The sequence below is a fragment of the Megalobrama amblycephala genome, linkage group LG12, assembly GCF_018812025.1.
Source record: "Megalobrama amblycephala isolate DHTTF-2021 linkage group LG12, ASM1881202v1, whole genome shotgun sequence".
Lineage (NCBI taxonomy): Eukaryota > Metazoa > Chordata > Actinopteri > Cypriniformes > Xenocyprididae > Megalobrama > Megalobrama amblycephala.
The window spans coordinates 21,216,613-21,235,644 of record NC_063055.1 but is presented as its reverse complement, the minus strand read 5'-3'; the positions used below and the strand labels follow the sequence as shown (position 1 = coordinate 21,235,644).

The 19,032-nt window shown below is 35.0% G+C and overlaps 1 protein-coding gene across 1 annotated transcript; it reads right to left on the bottom strand.

Annotated features, from left to right (window-relative positions):
- Positions 1-6,874: 6,874 nt before the first annotated feature.
- vgll4l (vestigial like 4 like) lies at positions 6,875-12,302 on the bottom strand. The gene is made up of 5 exons (XM_048211228.1): positions 12,081-12,302; positions 9,832-9,955; positions 9,491-9,728; positions 7,874-7,949; positions 6,875-7,772 (listed from the first exon to the last, which is right to left on the bottom strand). Exons 1-5 carry the CDS (start codon positions 12,145-12,147, stop codon positions 7,465-7,467), a joined length of 813 nt encoding a protein of 270 aa, XP_048067185.1. The 5' UTR covers positions 12,148-12,302; the 3' UTR covers positions 6,875-7,464.
- Positions 12,303-19,032: the final 6,730 nt, after the last annotated feature.

Sequence of the window (19,032 nt, the reverse complement as noted above, 5' to 3'; positions counted from 1 at the left end):
TTTGATGTTGTAATATTTTTTAATCTGTATTTCTAGCATGTCACATTTACAAGCACCAAACGGTATTTATTGTTTGAATTTCGTAATAAAATTGACAGAATCTGAGAGCTGAGATTTTTTTCTATCATAAGTAACCTGCTCTGTCTAGTCTGTCGGTCTCTGTGTCCTCTTCGCGATTTTTATGTGCGTGAGAAAATGGATGTGTAGCGTGAGAGCGTGTGAAAAGCGTCAATTGCGTGTGTCTCACATTTTATTGCATTTGTATTAGCTGTTTGAAGAGTAAAAAAAAATCCGTGGGTCTTAACGCAATTACAATCGGCAAGTCGGTCGGACTAAAAGGGGAAAAATAATTAATTGGGTCGGTCCTAAATTGACAGGGTCGGTCGGGTTATTAGCCTGACTACGTCAGACTTCCTACTTCCGCTCAATTTCATTTCGCTTCTGTACTCAGTCTGATACAGCGTCATATGCTGCGTTCACGTCACCTCGTATTTACCGGAATCTTGAAATGACAACACGTGACGTTATATTCGGAGCTGTTCACGTCCTTTTGGTCCTTGGACTGGGAATTATGCGTTTCCATGGCACCACTATCAACGCCTAAATGAATCTACAGTGGTCAGGTGGTACAAGCGCCCACGTGGTACATCTGGGAGCTTTCAGAAAACTCCCAGCTTACAAGCTGTAACTACGATCTCTACGAGGACGTGAATGCTTTTTACAAGCTAGAATCTCGTAACTACAGGAATTACAAGGCCGCGTGAACGCACCTATAGCTTTGTGTTTGCCACCGGTCTGGAAACAGCCGGGCCAATCAACGAACAGAGGGCGGGCTGAGAGCCGTGACGTAGATGCTAAGCGCCGAGTTTTATATTGTAGGTTAGAGAAATCGAAAACCGAAACGACCGCGGAAATGGGAAACGAGACACGGGATGCAAACTTCGGGATGCATTAACTTCGCATAATCTGCAAAAGTCGTTTACAGCCATGTTCACTCCGGTATTTCGCTCACATCATCATGTGTTTACAACAGGTTTACAGTGGAAGTTCAATCATAGATTTGAGTTAGATGCATGATGTCTGTGCTTCGATGCGGCTGTACAGGCGGATAACATACGTCATAACTAAACGTATCTGATTGGCTTACGGGTAACCAATGATTTTAAACTTCAGACAAGCGTCCCCTAGCGAGAGAGAAAACACTTCTCTATTATGCCATTCCAGACTCTGTCTACGAAGCAAAGTGAAGTAGCGGAGTCTGGTATTACCAGGCTATCGGGTTATGGCAAACAAGAATATTTTTAAGGATGGCCTAATAATTATTTGAAACTTAAGCTTGTGAACATATTAGCAACACAGCTAGTAATGACAGCGTTCGGTTTTATTGTTGTCATCAATTAATACACTTCTTAATTACATTACATTACATTTTTACATTATGTTGTCAATAAATTACCTTTATCGGTAAGTTTTGGCCACTGCCTGACATAATCTACCCATGTTCCCTTTCACCAGACATTTTCTTTAATGAGCAGGATGAACTTTAATTGAAATGTCATTAGAGGGCACCGGCAAGTGTCACACCGTCACACTTCGCAGGCACGCAGTAATGGCGGCAGGCAAGATGGCGGCGCCCATAGAGTTCGCGGCGGATTTGTGTATAGTTTATATTGATCGTGTTCCCTTCAGTGACGTCACGTCCGATTTGGCATTTTTCAGATGCGGAAGTAAAATTCTCTCACAAAAAACGACTCCAGAAGCCTATGTAGCGTATTTATGCGTGTTTTTTCAAGAAAATCTATTTCATACATTATTTTTCTACACATTGAATCACTAAAGCTCTAACCTGCAATATGCCCTTTAAGGTGTATCATCACCTTAAGAAAACAAAAGTTTCCTGTAAGAACTGTTCACTGAAAGGTTCTTTGGGGAACCAAAAACGGTCCTTATTTGGCATCACTATGAAAACCCGTTTTTGGAACTTTTATTTTATTTTTAAGAGTGTAATGTTTTATATCACTGTTGCAAGGGTGTTTCTAAAACAATGGCTGAGGTAAATTTGACATTTTACATAATAAATCTCTCTATTTTTTTCCCCCTATTTTGTAAAGTCTTGGAAAAACTATCGTGGACTTTTTTTCTTGTGATTTTGGAGGAAATAAGAACCCCTCGAAATGTGAAAGGGTCCATCCAATTGGAGGGCCAGAACTAACATTTGTATACAATTACATTTTGCATTGCATTGGAAAATGTGAATTATTTCTTTGCTATTTTAGTACTCTTGTTTAGAGTACCACCCTAGTCCTGAAATGAATATAAAATGTAAGGCAATGACTGATGTCAAAAGGGATCTGTTTCAACACATGCTTTGACATGGATAGGAGGGTGCGGCCTTTTAAAAATCTGCTTCTCCTCTGAAAACCTCATGAAAACATTTGATCCATTTTAAATGCTGATTCAAACCGTGATTATTCTTGAAGGATGATATTCTGATTTCAGAGCCTCCTACGCAGACCCCCTCCCTTTGACTTAAAAGTACACTCCACAACAAGCCACAGTATGTGTAGCCTGAGGGATGGGGCTCCATTACAGCAGAGCTGACATGCATGATAACAGAGCAAAAATGAATGTTTAGAGCTTCAACTACAGAAAGAGAATGGTGATGTTACTTACAGTGAAAAAAATTAGCTTTATAAATGTATTTAATAATTATGAGATGAATTATTAACATTGGAGTTAATGCGTTATTCACAATATGAGTGAATGATTTTAGGCTTAATTCTCATTCACATTCACATTTTTGACACATTGCACACTTCGTATAACGAAAGAAAACTCTTTAATGTGTCAATTCACGAGTTCACATATCCATATAATTAAATGTAGTAAAGTTTTGCGTATTTGGCGTGCTGTCCAGGGAGAGAATTTTGGCCCGAACCCAGAGTACTCCCCCCGGTGTGGTAAAAGTAGATAGAACTATAAGTGAGGAGATGGGGTGGAGGAGGGATGCTGATAAACTCTCAGATGAACAGAAGTCAGTCTGCTGAATTTATACCTTTTGACATTGGTTGAGTTGATTAACTGAATGCTCTCCACCTGTGCTAATTAGGTTAATTATCTGAACTTGCTCCTCCCGAATTTTGTTAATAAAACATCATTTGTTTCTCCTAAACTGTAATGAGGTTAAAACATTGCTGACAGTAATGTCACATGTATAGAGTTTTAGAAGATATGTCAATAATGTCTCACATTGTGCTCAGAAGTATGAAATCAGAAGTCAAAGATTTCAATATCAACCCATAAAATTTCTAATTTTTCATCAAAATATCAGACCACAAAATTCTAACAACATTATTTTACTGTCTGTCAACAGTTGTCTAAGTTTCTATTTTTATTTCTCCTAATGGATTATTTAGCAACGACATCTGAAACAAAATAGATAATAGGAAACATAAATAATCTCCATTAAGTCTCCCGAACTATAAAAGCACAATAAAATGTTCTTCTAATGCTATAATAATTTTCTGTAAACGTAACTACATCAGTTAACATGAACAATAAAAAATAGCATTTACAGGCAATTTTTTATTTTTTTTTGCATGTTTCATGCATCTGTCAGTTTTGAGATTTTGGGCTTTTTGGATTGTCATAAAGTGTTTTTTTCAGATTAGTGGAAAGAAAACATCTAAAACACACTTTTATGTGTTTTTTTATAGCACTTTATTTGCGTCTGTATATTTTGATTACAGTATATATCTTTAAAAGCCGTTTTCTCAAAATGAGTTTTTTCTCCTACATTGAGGCAGAAATCTCAGTAACACTTACATACACCAAACTTTACAGTTTTATTCCTATCTATATTCTGAAGGTTTTTACAGAGGGGTTTGTTGTATACTTTTCCTGATGTTATACAACATTTTATTACTAAAAAAAGGAAGAAAAATTATTTTTTTCTGGCTGAGTTATAAAAAGAGATATCCGAAAATCCCTCTGTAAAAACCTTTGACACTAATATGTCAAATTAAATAAGAATTTTGAACCTGACTTCATCCAATTTTCAGATTTTTGTTCTATAAATGTATGCAAATTAGTGCAAGCTGCAGTCCATAACTTTTTTTGGTTAAAAATGATTCAAAATAATTTTTTGAGCAAGTACATAACCAGCCAGTGTTCAAAACTATCTCCTTACCTTAGCCCGATTCACAACAGTAAGCTTGTAATAATGTTTTCTAATTCTGGTGGTACTGGTGGGTTTTCGTGGGAAATTCGAGCATGCTACCATTCGTCTTTGCATCATTACTTAGAGAAGGAGTCCCAGCTAGTAGATAATATGGCATGTGGAGGATGCTACAGACGGCGGATCATTTATAGACTTTTCTCACAGCAGCTGCAATAATTAAACTTATCATTTTGATTGCGGATTGTAATCCAGAAAAGTCCAAATGGTAATCATCAGTGACAACTGAATCTCCACCCATATTCAAAAGCAAAAGTGCTGCAGAGTGGCAACAGAAATTGAAATCTACAGGTAATGCTAATAAACACTAAATACATGGTCACGCAATGCTGATGTTGTTAACATTAACAATTAGAAAATAAAGTATAACAATAATTTGCATGGTTTGATGTGATCAAAGCTAAGTGATTGTTAGATTTAAAGGTGCTAAAGAGGATGTTTTGTTTTATACATTTTTGCAATATTACTTAAAACTGTCTTTACTAACTGATAAAAGACGATTTATTAGGTGCACTGAAAGGAATAATATTAATATACATCATCTGTGCACGAGGTAGGGCCTTAAAAACATCAGCCAATCGTTTACGCGATCATCGCATGACTGACAGAAAACATGAGGAGCTGATGCACAACCCACGTAAAGATGATAATTCCACAAATAACTGCAATTACAGGATTTAAACAGAGATGGTGACAAAGAGGCAAAACTTATGGACTGCAGCTTTAATTAGATAACATCTCATTTGCAAATTTAAATATAACATTTCAGAAAACTTGTAATCAATCATCTAAGTATGGTGATATCTATTAGTTTTTTTCTTACCCTATTCACATGGGGTGTCTAATAAAAACTGTTAATATTATTTAATGGACTTAAGCTAATATGAACTAACAATGAACTATTTTTATTACATAGTTAACAATAATCATAAATAGTTAAATGTTCTTAAATAGTTTAAAAATTATTAACAATAGCAAAGATGAATAATTACTGTATAAACGTATTGCTCATTGTTAATGATAGTTAATACAATAACAAACGTTGACTAATAGGACATTATTGCAAAGTGTTTCCCATATTGCTAACGTTTGTACTTAGGTGGCATAAAATAATGCAAAGGTATGAAGCAATCAAATCAAAGTAACATGATGTTGATAGTATTGTTAATCTTGCTGGTTACATTTTGTGCAGATCTCCTCTGCTAGACAATGATGTCATCTATACTAACTTTTCATGTGACTTAAAGCTGCCTTGAGGTGTCCACATTCCAGAAGGACATCATGTTACTGCAACACCTTAAGATCTGAGCCACTGAGCATGAGTCATTTTGTTCTCTGAGAAACACTAGACTCTCCCCTGTATAAGGCCAGTCAAGCCTGCAAAAGAGTATAGAAGGCAGGGCTTTTGGCAACAGGACTTCTTTGAACTCTGTTCAATGGCTTTTACAGTACCTTTGTGCCAGAAAATCTTCATTCAAACCTGTTTCTCAGCTTCTTGAACCTGATCTTGTGATTGACAAGTTTTGCATCTGAACTAACTGGCAGTTGATATGTTTTTTTTGTTTTTTTTAGCAAGCATGGAAGTTGTTTTCCAACTATTTCCTATTTATCATAAACAATCTAAGAAGGTCAAATTTGCAGTTTGGCTGCTGGCAAGGTATGCTTATGTATAAGTACTGGTAAACACAACTTGAATCTGGCCTCTAAAATGATGACACAAGTTTTTTTTTTATAATGCCCTGACTAATTTTACCCTCCCATAACGATCATTTACATAAACACACAACATTTTGATTTATTGATTTCTGCTGGAGAAAAAAAAAATCAACTACTGTGTGACCCTAGCATGTGCACAAGCATTTAGCAAGATAAGACCTTAAAAACCTATTGATGACTGAATCTCAGTCTACTTCATTAAATCCCTTTAAACCCCTTGGAAGAAATATTCCAAGTAAAATACAGATGTTAATTAGAAAATAGTTTGACCCATAATGTTGTCCACTTAATGCACAGAGCATAACTGTGTATTTTTGCTTGCTTTTAACATATTTAAAGAGTTTAAATTATTTTCTGTGCGGTAATGAAATGATGTACAGTTTAACCATCATGAAGTGATTAAAAGTGAAAAGTGGCAGAGCAAGTTATTACCTGAAGTTTGATGAAAGATTACAAAGACAAATATAATTTTCTCTGGAATAACATACACTACCGTTAAATTTGGGGGGTGGTTTTGAAAAAAGAGTCTTATGCTCAGTCACCAAGGCTGCATTTATGTGATCAAATACAGTAAAAATAGTAATATTGTGAAATATTATTACAATTTAAAATATCATTTTTATATATTTAGTCTTCAGTGTCACATAATCCGTCAAAAAATATTCTAATATGTTGATTTGATGCTCAAGAATCATTCCTTATTATTATCAATGTTGTGCTTAATATTTTTGTGGTTACATTTTTCAGTATTCTTTGATGAATAAAAAGTTCAAATGATCAGCATTTATTTAAAATCGAAATATTTCGTAACAATGTCAAATTGAATGTGTCCTTTAGACCTCAATGCTGATTATTCATATACGACAAGACTGCATTTTGGGATCGATTTTTAACTAAATATATATAAAAATCTACAATGAATGCATTTAAAAAATGTGTTTATTACAAATATGTACAATAGTATAAAAGCTTGAAATTTACACATGGATTGAAATGAACAGCAATAGCCCATATAGAGATGCCAAACAGTTACCCACCTCTTTTTTTTCAAGCATTTGTTTTCTACAAAAACATGAAACTTTCTAACCAAGTAATTTTGGTCTGTTTTGCTCAGTGCTCCTGTTAGGTTACAAGATCTTGGTACACTGTCCAATATAAATATGCACATATTATCGGAAGAAAGCTTCCAACAGACTATGAAATGTTATTAGCAACAATCAGTGCAATCACAGTCAACAAATAAAAACCAGTGGCAACCAAAAAAACCAATGACAAAGCCATCTCCAACAATGCTTAGCTACAATGAAACGATCCAAAAATGGTCAAACATTGAGTATCTCCCTTTAAAAGACAATTGAACAATTCCTCATTTGTTCATCGAGTGTTAACAACAGTTGCAACAACTCACAATCGCACAGTCTCCCTTTGGCTTTTTACAGCAGAAACACATGGGCCTACACATGCATTTTAAGTCCGTTTTGTCATATGTACATCTCATTTCTTCCTCTTCTTCATTTCTCAGACCATAAGTTGGGTGTGGTTGTGGAAGGACTGACTGAATCTTTGCGGGCCCTTTTGGGACTCTGGCTGTTGCCGGGTGAGTGGATGAAGGTTGGACTGCAGGGTGGAGATGAAGAAGACGAAGAAGAGGAGGAATGGCAGGAGGAGGATGAAGCTTTGAGCTGGAGCCATTTATCACCCAGCGCTTTGGCAAAGTGGTCATCTACAGACACGCTGATGGAGGCGGCTCTGTGGTAATTCATCCCGAGACTCCTCTGAAAATGCTCTTCGACGTGATCATAACTGTGCTGGGTAACAACTGTAGAGACAAAGTGGAGATAAATCAGATGATGATGCTCAAAAATCTGCACGGACATGTTAAAGGAAGCATGCCAAGATCATTTGCATCTTTTTACTTACTAGTGGAGTGATCACAGCAGTCTTTCTTGGTTGACCTTGTTGCAGAGGAAACGCAAGTGATGACAGATGGCCGTATCTGAAAAAGACAGCAAAGGTCAGCAAATCCTTGTAGCCACACAGCTTTTTTTTTTTTTTTTTTTACCCATCTATATTGGAGCTTTTGGAATAGCTAATGAATAAAATTGATGGAAAGATGGGAAACTAAAAGGAAAAGATGGACAATTATGTTGGTTGTTCTAGACTGGTTTTCCCTCAGCCCTAATGCCACTATCAGGTCAACAACAGCACTGGTGTGTTGAGACTTGTTGACAACATTCCTCCACCCATTGCTCACATTTTCTCCCTGAATCCGGCTGGATTGCATATCTGAGACAGGCAGAGGCCTGTCCACACTCTAAAGAGCCACTCTCTCAGGAACACAAAAGTGCCTTCCTGCATTATGTTGTGTCTCACAGACAGTGAGTGAGGATGAACAGACTGCGGTGGCCTCAGGATAGACTCTAAGAGGTGGATGGTATAATGCACCGAACGTGTTCAGTCAGCATGTACAGCTGAAGAAGGGGATGAGAGGATGGAACAAGCACAAAATTGGTCTTTTATTTATGGATTAGCATGTAGCTTTGAACACTATTTGGCTAATGTCTGGTATACACAGTACTTACGACTGGTAATATTTACAGACTTAACTACAATATTATTACATAGATAATGTAGATACTGATACACAGGATAGGATTTAAATATATATATATATATATATATATATATATATATATATATATATATATATATATATATATATATATATTTAATTATTTTTAATTAATTATTTTTTTTATTGTTAAAATAATATATATATATATATATTATTTTAAAATATTAAAAACTATATTATATATTTATTTGATGTATTATTATTATTTATATTTAATGAATGTTAACAATTTGTATTACTAATGTTTTCTAATGTTTATTAATAATTACATTTAAATGGTACAATACCATTTCACAGACAATGGTGGTGTGTTTAAACATATTTCAATATTAGTTGTATGATACATTTAAATGTGTGTATATATATATATATATATATATATATATATATATAAAATGTTATACTTTTTAATGTATATATACACATATATACACACATTTAATATATATATATGCACAATATTATTAATATTATTTTTAATCAATTATGTTTTTTAACAATTATTTTTAAATGCTACAGTATTACTTCCCAGATAATGTTGATAATATCGATATATTTAAATATTCGTTAAAAAAGTATATACATCAACTTTTTTTGCTCACCAGCCACATAATTTAGCAGCAGGTATATTAGGCTGCTGTCACTTTAAGACTGTTTCACATGCGGTTTCTTTCTCAACTGTTTACATTCACTTAAAACATAGAAAGGCATCTGGCACTTAAATCCACCTGCATTTGGCGGGTGTTAATATCAATCCCTGATTATAATTAAAGGTTATATTTTGTTGCTTATATTAAGGCTATATATTGTTATGTATATTAACACATTTTATTACTAACACTATTAACACTACATTTTAACATAAAAACATGCCATAATAATTTAACAGTAGTAATAAGCACCTGTATTTGTCTGACTGTTGTGGCTTTGTTTTGGCTTTCTGCTTTCTCTGGTTCTGGGCGTGGTTTCTTGATCAGGGCAAGAGGCTCGTCCATGACTGGGGTGGAGTACACTGGGCTGGGGATCAGGTGAGTAGGGCTGGCCGTTGGGCTCCATGTGGATGTAGGGCTTTCAGGAATACTGAACCCAGATGATCTGCGGGAACCGCTGGACAGGCTCTTGCTGAGGGCCCTCTCTCTTCTGAAACAGAAAGTTCAAAAATAAATGACCAAACTAACTCCTCTTCAGTCCCTCTTATTCTACTGGTTATTGCTTCCATGTTGGAAGGTACAAGGTTGATTACCTCTCTTCAAGTGTCCGTCCTCTCTCTGCACTGTGTTTGCGCTTTATTGGATGCGCAGGGCGCATCCGCACCCTGTCGCTCGTCATGTGGCGAAATCTGTCTTCACTCCTCAGATTGGGCTGTCCTGTGAAAAGATGAACACAAACCGGTGTGACTTCAGATATGATAAATGACATCGCTGCAGGGTGCTCACACGGTCATTGCCAGTCACCGATTCCCTTACTTGTGAAAAGGTGTGGCAAACAAGTAAACAACTGACTCTTAATCCTTGGAATTGCATCACTGCGTGTGTATCTTAATTGTGGGAAAAAACGTTGTTGGGCCACCGTTAAATGTAAACTCCGTTAAGTGGCAGAGCAAGATCAACTGGCTCTGTGAGTACTACTGTAGAACTACCCAGCTGATTCACCACTAACGGTAAATGTCATTCAAATGTTGGAAAACATTTGAGCCAAAAAAAAAAAAAAAACGACATCAGCGAACAAATGAATATCTCGCTGGCTTGTTGTTCATACTGCTTTGAGGGGCAAAACAGGCTTCGTAGGTTAAAGCATGTGGCTCACTGAATGTTTACCCAACATAATGATAGTAACAGACTAATCCAAACTGAAATACACATCACCATTCACATGCTAATATCAGCAACAGTGTCATGCCAAGGTGTTGTCATTAAACATGCTGCAACTGATAATGGTTTAAAGCTCATTAAAAGCTCATTAACAATTTATAGTCTCAAAATGAACAGTTTTGCAGTTTTTTTTTATTTATTTTTTTTATTAAAAGATAAACAGTGAAACAGTACTTTTCACTCACTAAAACAGATTGGCTATACTGAAAGTATGGAATGCATGCATGTATGCCTATGTACTGTACATCTCCAGACAAAAAAAAAAAAAAATCCTAGTTAAAAAAAAAAAAAAAAATTAAATAAATACTCAACTGATAATGAATAATAATTATAAAAACCACTTCTTTTTTTTTAAATTTACAAAGTTTAGGTCCTGTTTTGAACCAGGTTAGGTATACCTGCCCATAGCATTGTATGGAACATGTTAACATTCAAACTGCTTTTGACCATTAATATTGGCTCTTGAGAAATAGGATTTCACAACATCCTCTTGATTCACTGCAGAATAATTTTAGAGACTTTGTGCAACCTATAACTTAAAGCAACTCTAATGTATCATTACCACAATCAGTTAAGCTTGTATGGCCAATCATTTGACTGTTGCTAAATATTGTAGAAGTATAGTAAAAACAAGATCATGGGCTGTGGATATCAAATCAACCACATATTAGACCAGTCGGGACCTGTGTTGATTTGATTGGTGATTAACATCTGAGGTATTTTACCATTGCATGAATGAAGTGTAGCGTTAGGCGCTATCGGACTTCAAGCGGATAACGTTTACTAAATGCTCAAATGGCTTGGATGATGAGGGGGCATTGTTGGCAGAACCCTCTTTCACTTACACACACTCAAAAATCTCCTAAGCAGTGGACTGTGACAAGGCAGGTTGACTTTACATGTCAGTGGATGGGGGATTGGGTGTAAACCACACCTTAAACCTTGACTGATGACTGATTTTTAGTGCCTCAGGGAGGGATATTTTTCTAGGGGAGATTAAAGACAAAATAACAGACCCACATCCTTTTTCTTATCTCTTTCATTTGCAGCCTCAAACACATATCAAACATGTCTTCATCTCAACTCTCCTCAACTAGCCTTCAAAATAACAGGGCATCACAATTTTTGTCAGTGGTTTTTCCAGCCTCTTTTCTTATTTGAAACCCTTTGAATATGTGTATGTGAATTTAATACATTTAGATGTTTAAATACGAATAAGCTACATGAATAAACTGAACACTGAAGAATATGCACTCTTAAACATAAAGTTTTCCATGAAGAACCGTAAACATCCATGGAAGCTTTCCATTGCACAAAAGTTTCTTTAAAGTGGAAAAAGGTTCTTTCGATTATTAAAATGTTCTTTACACTAAGAACAACAATGATTCGTTTTAGAACTGTTCACTGAAAGGTTCTCTTGGGAACCAAAAATGGTGCTTCTATGGTATCACCGCTTTTTGTAACCATTATTTTTAAGTTTGCACATTAAAATGACTAGATAGTCAACATTATAAATTCCAGTTGTACAGTGCATTTTCTTTCTTCTACTAATGCACTTATAACATGCACACATCATGTAATTCTTTTAAACACATATTAAGAGATAAAATGTGATAATTACCCTCTAAGATGTAAACTTTGAAGCCACTGCTCATCCGGGTAATGTAGTGGAAATTAGTGACCGCCATTCCTAATCTTCAGCGTTTTCTAAGCCGTGCAATGCTCCTTAACAAGTTGAGTTGTGAGCGCCAGAATCGTTCCTCACTCAGCTTTGAATTGTTGAGCTCACTGAGCTCAAGTGATCTGTGTTTTCCATGAACATGCCTCTCTTCCTTCTTATTGGCTGGTTGAAGGCCAACCCCCTCCTTCTGTCTTTGTCTGCATGAGACGACCTACCACCACAGGTGCCTTATGGGAGGGGGCAAAAAACTGTGAATTGCTTGCTGTCTATCACCCCCACCCCACCATACCACCTCCAACATGGGCTAAATCTGACAGTTGAAATCAAATTGCAAATAAAATGAATAAAAATGTTTATTAAATTAATTTATGGTGAAACACAACAATGTTGGTGAAAAAAACAAATCTAAGCTGGCATGAGGTGTTTAGATTTCATAAAGATGTGTATCACAGAGACTTTACATGTCTAATTGAATTACTCGGGCAGACAGGCAGCTCAAAATAAAACATCAGGTCGTAATGTGGATCTACCCTTTTCTCCGTGTATCAACACGCCAGTGCAGCCGGGCAGAGAGATGAATGGTTTCCTTGTTATACTATCACTGTTCTTGAGAAACACATTTCCTGCCGTTATAAACTTAAAACCTTGCTATTATATTAAAATAGGCTACTTTGTTAGACTACATTTACATACAGTAAGAATGTGCAATTGCACAGAAAATGATTAACTTGAATTATAATATAATATAATATAATATAATATAATATAATATAATATAATATAATATAATATAATCAATAGTCAATGCTCACTAAGGCTGCGTTTAAGTGATCAACAATACAGTGAAATTGTGAGCTTAAACTACAATTTGAAATAATGGTTTTCTATTTTAATATATTTTAACATTGTTATGAATAATAATATTCATTTATTAATATTATTATGAATATATTTATTTCTGAAAAGCTGAATTTTCAGCACATGATCCTTCAGAAATCAATGTAATATGTTGAGAAACATTTATTATTATTATTATCAATGTTGAAAACTATTGTGCTGCTTATTTATTTATTTTTGGAAACTGAGATAAATTTTTTCAGTATTCTTAGCTGAATAGAAAGTTCAGAAGAACAGCGTTTATTTGAAATAGAAATGTTTTGTAACATTATAAATGTAATTACTGTAATGCATCCTTATTTGCTGAATAAGAGTATTTGGGGGGGGAAAAGTATATTATATAAAAGTATAGTATATATTTTGGTATGGGTTTCTGATCTGAAATTTCATAAAGTTTTAGGATTTTGAAAATATTTTAAATGGTGTAACACAAGAGAAACAGAAACATTTAAAAATTGACCTAATGAAATCAAAATGAAAGCAAATTTGTTTCCATCGAATTTTAAGATGCTGGAGAACATGATCATCAGGTTTTACACAAACTTACAGAGCTCAAATGCTGTGATCATTAAAGCATACAACTATTTTTCAAATTCAACATTTTCACTCAAATTATTATGCTGGTAATATCATAAGCAATGAAGAATAAAAACACTAATAAAAATGCAAACAAACTAAATTCAAAATCGCTAGACTTTTGAACCCAACTGTAAATCCTTTTGGAACTTCACCATCCCACTTTTCCTTCCCTGGATCCTTTTAGAATCCACAAACAAGTCTTGCTCTGTCTTTTGTTTCCTCTCTAGGAGTCAGCACCTGTCGACAGTCCCTCCCCTGCCCTAATCTAAAATCTCACCCGACTGCATTTTTCAGAGTGTTTAGCCCACCTGAGCTGCAGTCATTCCACCATCTTGCCCATACATGCAGTTATGTTGTGAGTTCCCAACCTTTATGCACTGGGCCTTTTCTTTCCACAGATCTGTTTCTCCTATTTCTTTTTTGGCAGAAAGACAAAGACTTCAGAGTGCTGAAGAGAGCTTTGTACAGCGAGATCCTGCCTGAGCATGCTAAAGCCACAAATGCTTACATACATGACTGAAACACACTCCCTCTGGACACAGAGTTAACCCCATTTGCATTACAATCAAACCACCATAGTGCTGTTGCTCTCCATAAGGTCAGCCTTTAAACATATCTGTTTTTTTTTCGTTGTTTTTTTTTTTTTTTTTTTTTATTAAATAAATAAAAGAGGTTATACAGGTAATTTACTTCCCGAAAGAAAACCATTTGAACAGTGCAATGCTTTCTCAAAACTCTTACTCATATGTCGTTTATTTTGTAACATTCCCTGTGACTGTACTGTGATTGATTGCCTCTCACAGTATGCTACCTGCAAATTAACACTGCATTGAACTACTATAAATATTTACTCTACTTACTCCCTATCATTATTGGATTGCCATCTATTTTATAACTGATTTTCCCAGGATGCCACACACAGATATGCATCTCTATTCTCTAGAGACCAGTGAGAAAAATTTCTCACAATCATTCAAGCGCTGAAAATTCCAGGTTGGTTAAACAGATCATTGTTTAGCTGTTTATGGAAGGTTGTGTATATTTCTGAAAATGGGCCTATAGTGTCAGTCAGACCAAGGTTATACTTTTGACAATCTTTACCCAGCACTATTTAATCTGTTGCCTCGTGGCGCATCACGTGGGAAGCAGCGACCTCTTGCGGTAGAAATCAAAAATAGCAATAATTCAGGCATTCTTGTGTTACCGCGAGAATACAGGGAAACAAACGACTCTGAATTCATCCTGTCTAAACGGTCTAAACTAGATATACACAACATTGTTTCAGTTTTTGTTTTTATGCTCCTTTGGATGAACTAAAGAGAAAAGAAGAAATGCCAACAGAACGGGTAATTTACTCAAGCTTTTTTTTTTATTTGTAATTTTGGCTTGAGATTGGTGTCGTTTCATCGCAGAGTAAAAAGTGAAGCAAGTAGACCTACTGTCGGTTGACTTGGCTGTTTGAGGTGAAGTCACAATGAAATTTGATTGTTCTTAGCAGTTGCAAAGTTACATTACATCCAACGATATTTATTTAACAGCAAATATCTATTCTCATATATAACTATACCACATTATTATCATTTTTCAATTAGGCCTATGCATTTGTTTGAATTGCAGCATGATTTCAGACTTTCATCGTGTATTTCAGTCAGAGTATTCAAATTAGGCCTACTATTAATCTAACACTTTGTTATATTTTCAAGAAACTGTCTTTTTCATTCTGCAGGGATATTATTATTTTTTTTAGTTAATTTTGTGTATAGTTATTTTTTTTTTTTTTACTTTTAGGTTATTCTTTTAAATACATTCTCATATTTACATAAACCCACACAGCCTTTACAAAAAATGCATTGTTTCAACAAATAGTCAAATACTTGCTGCTTGATGGCTGTTTTCCATGTGTATAGGTGTAAATGGCGTCTGTTGTTTTGAATGGCACAGACTGTCTGAACCATTCATGTGTTGTTTATGAATACTTTTGCTCATTCATTAATGGAACAGCTTTGTGAAGGTGGGTATAAGCTTCCTTTGTTAATGTAATGGCTCAGAATTAGGGTCAACACCAGAAGTGACAATTCACTTCAATTCATTTCATGCATACTGTGCACTGTATGGACAGACTTGAGCAACTGGTTCCAAATGGAGGATAACAACTATTTTCTCAAGGGAAAGGGTCCCTTTTTTCTGTAAAACAACTCTTTGTGAATCCACTAACAAGGGGTTTTAACAAGGATGTGGTGTAGAATAATTGAGCATTACTGTATTCCACTGCAGTGTGTACTCATTTTGTGTGTGCTTATAGTGCTACAATGAACTGGGAACTAGTCTGAGAAAAGCAACAATAAATAATCCAACCACAATGTACATACCAAATGTTCTACATCTAGCACAATGAGCTGCAACAATAATAAAATAGTACATTTTTTTCAAAGAAAATAATACTTTTATTCAGCAAGGATGCATTAAAGGGTTAGTTCACCCAAAATGAAAATAATGTCATTAATTACTCACCCTCATGCCGTTCCACACCTGTAAGACCTTCGTTCATCCTCGGAACACAAATTAAGATATTATATATATAAGACATAGCCAGCAATGACATTTCCTCTCTCTCAAGATCCATAAAGGTACTAAAAACATATTTAAATCACTTCATGTGAGTACAGTGGTTCAATATTAATATCATAAAGCGACGAGAATATTTTTGGTGTGCCAAAAAACAAAATAACGACTTGTATAGTGATGGCCGATTTCAAAACACTGCTTCAGGAAGCTTCTATTACTTACATATAGTTTGCATTATGCCTTTAATGTGTGGGAAAAAAAGAAAACAATTTTCCTTCATTCCAGACATAGATCTTGATCAGATGGGAGGAGAAAGACCTAGGCATTAAGGCTGCAGTTCTCCTGTAAAGCTCTGGTGTAAAATAGCTCTCGTAAACTCACATCTCAGATTGCATTGTGTGCCTGAAGGTGTCTGCTGCTGCCCACACCACCATTTTGTGCTAATGTGGGTGTAACTGATTCACCACTCAAGTAAAGCATGTAAACGATGCTTTGTTTATTGATAGGGACTGTCTGTCTATGCAAGGTCCTATTGCATTATCAAACAGACATGGCCATAGAAATCAGGAAGGTTACGTTTAAGAACCCGGTCAAGCAACAAAGTGTCTGAATACGAAATGGTAGAAATTAAAATGGAGAACACACACCTTTAGAATCACATGAACACAAAGGCAGTAAATGTGTTCTTAATGTATTTTGTTGCAAAGGGTGGGGCCTCTAAACATTATGTTTCTCCATTTGAAAGTCAGTCTATGTGTGACAGACTGTATTTCAGTAACTTTTGCGTCAAACATCCAATTATTTACATAAATGATTGTTTTTGCTGGAAGTGATATTGCATGTTTGTTTCAAACGCTTAGTTCAACACAGTCTAAAAATAATGTTTGTGACTATCCTAGTACAATATTAATTTCATTTATTAATAATAATCATAAATGTTTTTTTTTTTATATTCTGGAGTTTTGCTCTTGCATTAAATGTTTAGTTCTTCATAAATGTTACTGTTTTAATTTCACTTAATTTCACTTTTGGTGCATGTTGCTACAGAACAGTTAGTTAAATACATTTCCTTTCTTGTCAATGACAGTGGAAAAATGTAATAGTTTAAAAAAAACTTATTTTAAAGTTGTGATGAAACAAGTAGCAAGAGACCTTTTTTCCCTTATTTTGACATTCATTCATGTGTAAGGGTTTATCAAAAAAGAAAAAAAGAGAAAAGTAGGGTGGGAACATGGTTCTGTCCATCAGTTAATGATTGGCTGAAGGCAGATCTGAATGCAAGCTGCTGGCAGTCAATTGTAAAAAAGGGGCAGAGTTTATGCAGAGAAGTCCGGCATATGTCACCAGAAATCAAGTTGACATTGATTAAACATAAAAAATTAAACATTAAGATTTATAACATGCCAGTAATGTGTTGTAACTATATTGTGTTGCAATGGGTGGAGCCTGTAAACATTATGTTTCTGCATTCGAAAGTCAGTCACACAGACTGCAAAAGAAATTAAATTTCACTTCATACTGACTTTTAAGTATGTGACTATACATAAACTGACTTTCAAAATGAAATATTCCCTGTAGCAAAAAGTGTGACAACTAGCCCCGGCCTCATTAACAGCAACATATAGATTCACTGTCCGTGGTGCTGAAATCACAGACGGGGAGGAGTATTTCCACAGGAACTGTCCAGAGTACTGAAAACCCATCCTTCTTTTCAAAGATGAAAATTCCTTTAGAAAAGTCTACAGTAAAATAAAAAATAATCATATGCAAAACTATACCAAACACTAAAAAAATACTGGGTTAAAAACAACCAAAGTTGGGTTGAAAATGGACAAACCCAGCAAATTGGGTTGTTTTAACCCAGCAGTTGGGTTAAATGTTTGCCCAACCTGCTGGGTAGTTTTATTTAATTCAACGATTGTTTAAAAATGACTGTATTGCTTGTTTAAAATGAAACTAAAGTATGTTGGAAATGAACATTTATTAATATGTTTACTAAATGAACATTTATTAATAAGTGTAATGAATAATAATTGAACAATACACCTTTTTAAATAGATTATTAATAAATGTTCACCATTTGATTTTTATTGTTGCCTCTAGTAATTATGTGTCTGATTGTTAATTTCCAACATATTTTGAATTCATTTTAAGCCAGCGATAAAACTTAAATAAAAACTGCCCAGCACATTGCACAAACATTTAACCCAACCACTGGCCCAATCGCTGGGTTTGTCCATTTTCAACCCAACATGGGTTGTTTTTAACCCAGCATTTTTTAGAGTGTACAATTAGTATATTAAAAATATACCTAGTTATATACCTTAAAATAACAATTTATACTTTCATGATTTTACAAGTTTTCATTGAGTCTCCAGATATTAAATAATAAGTTGGCATCAGGGTCACAAATTAACCATGCAGGGTTCGGAGCAAAAAAAGAAGCAAAAAATGCAGCTGTACAGAATAGACACAAAATGACCTGAAGTGAATTCCTCAGTTGTTTTATGTCATCTTTTACATATTATATTATATTCCCAAGTGTCCCTTAAAATCAATTTCAAGGTGCAAAAAGAGCCCTTTAATAAAAAAGTTAATTTCTGACACTGCTCCAAGATCATCCTTTAACTACATTATTTTGCATAAGTAAATGTCTGTAAAATAAATTCAAGACAAACAGTCCTTTAATTAATTGTCAATTATCTGAGGATTTTTTCAAAGCCACTTATACAGCAGCCCTATAATGTACAAGGACAGTCCTGAGGGAACAACCTGGGTTTAGGTGTGTTGCTCAAGGGCACCATGGTGACAGTTCAAGGATCTTCACCTGCAGAGTTTGAACATACAACCC